Below are 6195 nucleotides of genomic sequence, written 5' to 3' on the forward strand. Positions count from 1 at the left end.
TTTCTGTGTGTCTGTGGCCCCACAAGGTAGGACATCTCAAGTGCGTTGTTCCACTGTCCCCACCAGAAGGCCTCCATTGCCCTTGCAATGCTGTCAATAGTGCCGCTCACAAAGAACCAGGAGAGCTTGACTTTGCGTTGACAGATCTGCTCCCGCCCTCGCCTGTGCAGACTCTTCCTCTTTTGAATGAGGTCCTTCCTCTGTCATAACTCAAACCTCAGCAGACTTTCTCAATGTGCCAATGTGATCGTGGGAAAGGAACTAGTCGGCCTCTGCGACCAAGAGAGTTTTGCAGGCAGTGAGTCCTGGATGCAATGGATTTCTGAGTTATAAAAGATGCCAACTCAAGGGATTTCTATGCATGTCAACTCTAAAATATCTCTAAAACAAAACTGAGCCTGTCTCTGCTGTACATAATCCGATTAACTAACTTCACCATAGCATACACCCGATCCTTATGCATGTCTTATACCTACGATGGATCATACATTCTGGCCAAAGCCTTTAACTGATCTTCCATCCACTGATGTCCATGCCTGGCTCCACAGCCTGGCCATTCTCACAATGTCTGTACCTCGTCACCAGAAATGGTCAATATCCATTCCCGTCCTCGCATGACCAGGCTGCCGGGTTAACCATGTGCTTTTTCTTTTAGATTTCAGAAGCCGGTTGCCTGTTCAAAGAATTTTGCTTTAAATGAAGTATCCTAATAAACATCCTTTGCCTATCTGGTACTTGTAAAGAAAACTGACTGCCCCGCCAAGTCAACAAAAGTCATAGCTACAGTAAATGGAACAGAGAGGCCAATTTTCTATCGGATTTTAATGATATATATGTCTGGATTTGGGGATCTCTCCACTCCACACACTTGATTATTTCATCTGTCCCATGCATGCTGATTAGGCCTAGGCTGTGAATTTCGCTCTGTTCACTGAGTTTGCAGAGTTTTCTCCACTCCTCACTCTGCGGAGCTCGTGGAATGCAGAAAACTCCGCTTCGCAATGTGCAGCTGAGTTTTTTTCCCCGCTCGTGATCAGAAACGGTAAGTTTGTGAGCGGCACCTGCTGCTCAGGTAGAATTTCTACCCGAGCGGCAGGAATACCAGCACAAACTGCGGTTCGCACTGTACTCCGCCACTCGTGGAACTTCACAGAGTTTTTTTGTAACTTCGCAGAGTTCCACGTAGCAAAATCCTGTGAACTACGCCCAGGGTTACTCCTGATCATCTGTCTGTCCCATCTATCTCTATGCTGTACTTGATCTCACATCCCACTCATGTCTATCCCTGATTACCTGACTGATATCTATGCCGATCTCCCTATATGTTTCATCCCAATATCTTATCACCTCATCTGAGCCATGTTTACACCGATCCACCATGTGCCACCAATGTGTGCAGTTAATCCACCGTCATGCACGTCTACACTGTTGATCTTTTATAGTGGGGACTTGCAGGAGTACAATGTTCCACATGGTGGAGCTTTATAAACGTGCTTGAAAAGTAAAAATATTGAAGTGCAGGTACCCATGATCCCAGAGTACCAGTATGACACCAACAAATGCTAGTACTCTCTGCGTCTGCAAACTCCACAATCCCCTAATGACAGCGGAGCCAGGCTTGGCAAGTCATTTGTATTATGATGGCACTTTCCAACAGCCTTTTCATGCGGCCTTTCTGACATGGAAAGGCTGTCAGGAAGTGTCTTTGGGGGACCCTAGCAGGGTGCCCTTCCCTCCCCCGCCCCACGCTATGGGCCTGGAGGGCACCTAGGGTGCCCCCCCTAAACATCCCTGCACCGTGTGGCTCACACCGTGCACCTTGTGGCAGGCACCGTGAGGAGCCCGCCACACGGTGCAGGGATGCTTTCAAACATCCATTTTGCTCTGGCAGCTTGTGCTGTGGGTCTTTTCCGCCCGTCGCACAAGCTGCGTAGCAAAAAATTGATGCTTCTGACCTCCCTATCATCCTATGGGCAGTCACAACCAAATTGTGAGGTTAGAACCGCTGACCTGTTGTCGCGCAGTTCCAGACTGATACTGTCCGCACGACATCGTAATGAGTCCCTTTAAGTGCAGATACTCAGCACCTGCAGATCTGCCAAGTAGTGCACTCCGACTGAGCAGCACTGGTACTCTCTGGTTTATAATTAAAGACATCCAGATATTGAGTACCTGAATGATCTGTTAGTACTGCAGTCATACTGAGAAGTGCAGGTGCTCGGTACCTACCTAGTACTGCACTCCTACTGAGCAGCTCTGGTACTCTCCGATTTATAATGAACAAAGTGCAGGTACTAAGTACCCGAAGTACATGCTAAGTACTGCACTCATACTGAGAAGTGCAGGTGCTCAGTATCTACCTAGTACTGCACCCCTTCTAAGCAGCGCTGTTACTCTGTTTCATAATTAAAGAATCGCAGGTGCTCCGAACCCCCAGAACCTGTCCAGTACTGCACCACTTCTGAGCAGCACTAACGCTCTCTGTTTTATAATTACCTACCTAGCACTGCAATCCTACTGAGAGGTGTAGGTGCTGGGTACCTGCCAAGTACTGCAATCCTAAGGAGCAGCGCCAGTACTCTCTGATTCATAAATAAAGAAGTGCAGGTACTGAATACCTGCAGAACCTGCCTAGTACTGCACTCCTGAGCAGCGGCGGTACTCTCTGTTTCATAATGAAAGAAGTGCAGGTGCTCGGTACCCGCAGGGTCTGCCCATTCATAGTACTGGGCTGTACACTGCTGCTCACCACTCACCTTCAGGTAGTTGTGCTCACAGTACTCGGCCACGCTCTGCAGATTGCTGGAGCTGTCTCGTAGCGCCTTCCTCCCAGACGGTATAGCGCTTTGCTGCAGGCTCACTAGGTCAGCCATCCTCCCACGAGCTGTCACTTCCCTCTGCTGTGGTCGATGCTCTCACGGTCCCTCGTGCTCAGCAGCCGCGCAAGGACGCCAGACAGGCAGTGGTGAAATGCTGTCGGGCTCGGGGTAAAATGCTTCATTTGGGTGTTGAACTCCGCCTTTTCCTGACAAGCTTTGAAATTAGTGGTCATATATATCAGACAGCATTTACAATGCAATAGGCCTCGCATTTCGGAAAGTTTGAGCTATTGGCGTTCCATTATTAATGGAAACGCCAATAGCTGAAACTTTCAGTAATGCGAGATCTATTGCATTACGAATGCTTTTTTTTTTATTGCAGCCGGTAATATTTCACCCCTGTGGTGAGTGCATGCATTTTAAGTTATGTGCCTTTGGGTTGCAGCAGCTTGTATGTGCATGGTGCAAAATATCTATTGTTGAAGGCTGGCTTTTTATCCTTTTATGCATGTGACTCGTTATGCCACTTTTTCGCTCTCTAAGCGTGCAGTTTTATTAAGTACCCATTACGCCTGATTGCAAGACACACAAACAATAGAGCTACAGGCAGTAGCAGACAAGGCTGCATCACACCACCAAATGTGAACAAGATCAAAAAGCTTGTCTGTAGCAGAGCATCAACAGAAGCATGGAACTGACATGATGCCTCTTACTTTCCCCTTTGTCTCGGATAGGTCAATGGGAGTTGGACGAGCAGGAAGGGTCCAAGTTAAAACAGGCAAGTGTTTTACGCATTATGCACGGACACTTTATTGTATATTTGCACAGTCCTTATATGGTATGGGAAGATAGAGTTGCCTATGCATAGGAGGGAAATTGTTGCTGGTTTAAGCAAATGATTATAAAGTGAACCGGGTGGTCATAATGGTTGATATTTGAAGCAATTTAGATTTTAGTTTGCTTGTACTTTTTATGAGAAGTCTATTGTTTTTTTTAGTGTATTTTAACTGCCTGGAGGGAAATGTTGGGATTATGAACACTATTACTATGAATATTTTAAAGAATTAACTGCTGTATTGATATTTATAAGTCCTAATGTTTTTTCCGCAAATTGGTTGTCTGTTTGTGCTTGTTTTAATTTGTTGTGTGTACCTCTAGGCAGGTCGCTCCCCACACCGTGCAGCTCCACCTGTCTGCGCCAGTGCCCCCAGCCCTGCTGCTGGCGCAGTGACCAGGGTTCTTAGCCCACCGTAGGCTCTGCTCATTTTAAACTGTGATAATTGTGCCTGTGTTAATTGTGCCGTTTCTCCTCTGTACTGTGCCCGTTTTTTGTTTCTGTTGCCCTACGCTTGTAGTGTTCTTCTTTTGTCTCTCCATTTTTTTGCCTTCTAGTTTTCACCTCGCCGCTCCTGCCCATTCCTGGTTCCCGCCGTTGCGTCTCCTGCGGCCCGCCCCCTCGTCTCCAATTGCACCTACCTCCCACCTCCCCATATATGGCGGCCGCGCTCAGCGGGCGCGCCACTGGCACGCCATAGGCGCACCTAAGGCAAGCCCGTCTGCGCCCGTCCGCGCCTCAATCGCGCCCAGTGCCAGAATCCCTGGCCCCCGCGAACACCACAACACCCAACTCCGCTATGACGCCAGCACACTCCATCCACTCAACTCCGGACGAGAACACACCTGCTACCAAGCCCCCCCGAAGCACACTCAAGGACCCTTCACCTGCAAGAACTGGAGCTTCACCAGCACCCGGCCCGCCAAACCGCCATCCAAAGAACCCAACTACCTCAGATGCATCCTCCTCAATACCCGCTCCACCTGCAAACACGCCATCGAACTTCTTGGCTCTACCTCCCCAGACGTCGGCTTCCTGACGGAGACCTGGCTGAACCCTACCTCAGCCCAGACATCGTCATAGCCATCCCGATACCTACAAAATCACCCGCAGGGACTGCACTAAAGGCATAGGAGGAGGAATTGCCATCGTACACAGGAACACCCTCAGAGTCTCGACCAACACAGACGACATCCTCAGCACCGCTGAACACCTGCACTTCCAGATCCACACTGATCCTAACACCACCTTCAGAGGAACACTTGTCTACATACCACCCGGACCCCGACCACAGTTCAGTGACTCCATCGCCGTCTTCATCTGTACACACGCCCTCGCCTCCACGGACTACATCCTCCTCGGGGACCTGAACTTCCACCTCGAGAACAACGACTACACCAACTCTACCATCCTGATCGCCAACCTCGGCCTCAGACAGCTCGTGACAACACCCACCCACGTGGCCGGACACACGCTCAACCCCATCTTCACCGCAAGCCCCCACGTCTCCTTCAACCACACCACCAAACCCCACTGGACGGACCACCACTGCACCAACTTCAACCTTCAAGAAGCCCACCACGCACCACTGCACCCAACAGATACCTCGATGCTAATGGAGCAGTCACCAAAGACCAGCTAACCACCACCCTTGGCAAGAGCCCACCCGCCGACTCCACCGACCCCGACAATGACGCCCGCAACTTCAGACAATGGATCGACAACTGCGCCAACACCCTCGCCCCACTAAAGACACCCTCCAACAGCCACACCAGCAAGAAAGCCACCTGGTTCACCGAAGACCTCCAGGCCTCCAAATGGAAAGGCCAAAAACTGGAGAACTGGCTCCGCAAACGAACACCGGGCAGCTACGTAGCCCGCAAGAACGCCACCCGCAGACACCACCATCTCATCAGAGCTGCCAAGAGGGCCTCATTCAAAGGCGACCTAGATAACAATGCACACAACAGCAAAGAGCTCATCAACATCGTGAAGGATTTCTCCAACCCCAGCTCTAACGCCAACGACATCCCGCACTCGCAAGATCTGTGCAACTCACTGGCCACCTTCTTCCACCGCAAGATCACCAACATCCACAACAGCTTCAACGCCACGACCACCCAGCAACCACTGCCCCCACGACCACCACCTGCACCAACCTCCTGCTCTCCTGGACCAGCATCAACGACAAGGACACCAGCGAGATCATGAACACCATCCTCTCTGGATCTCCGCTAGACCCATGCCCTCACCACATCTTCAACAAAGCCTACACAGCCATTGCACCTTATCTCCAGAAAATAATCAACATTTCCTTCGAGACAGCAACCTTCCCGGAAAGCTGGAAGCGTGCCGAGATCAACGCCTTACTCTAGAAACCCAAGGCAGACCCCAGTGACCTCAAGAACTTCTGACCCATCTCCCTGCTCCCGTTCCCAGCGAAGGTCACAGAGAAAATTGTCAACAAACAACTGACCCGCTACCTCGAGGAAAACAGCATCCTGGACCCGTCCCAGTCCGGATTCCGCAGCAACCACAGCA

At 50.3% G+C, this 6195-nt stretch overlaps 1 protein-coding gene across 2 annotated transcripts in view; it reads right to left on the reverse strand.

Moving 5' to 3' along the window:
• Positions 1–2964, reverse strand: part of ABI3 (ABI family member 3) — a 356535-nt gene extending 353571 nt beyond the window's left edge. For both annotated transcript variants that reach the window (XR_015296055.1, XM_086923998.1), the window contains exon 1: positions 2757–2964. Coding sequence is in view for 1 of the 2 variants with exons in the window: in XM_086923998.1 (XP_086780124.1) it covers positions 2757–2873 (117 nt within the window). In the remaining variant the exon portion in view is untranslated. The remainder of the gene's footprint in view (positions 1–2756) is intronic.
• Between the last annotated feature and the right edge of the window lie 3231 nt (positions 2965–6195).

This window comes from Lissotriton vulgaris, chromosome 5, assembly GCF_964263255.1.
Source record: "Lissotriton vulgaris chromosome 5, aLisVul1.2, whole genome shotgun sequence".
NCBI lineage: Eukaryota > Metazoa > Chordata > Amphibia > Caudata > Salamandridae > Lissotriton > Lissotriton vulgaris.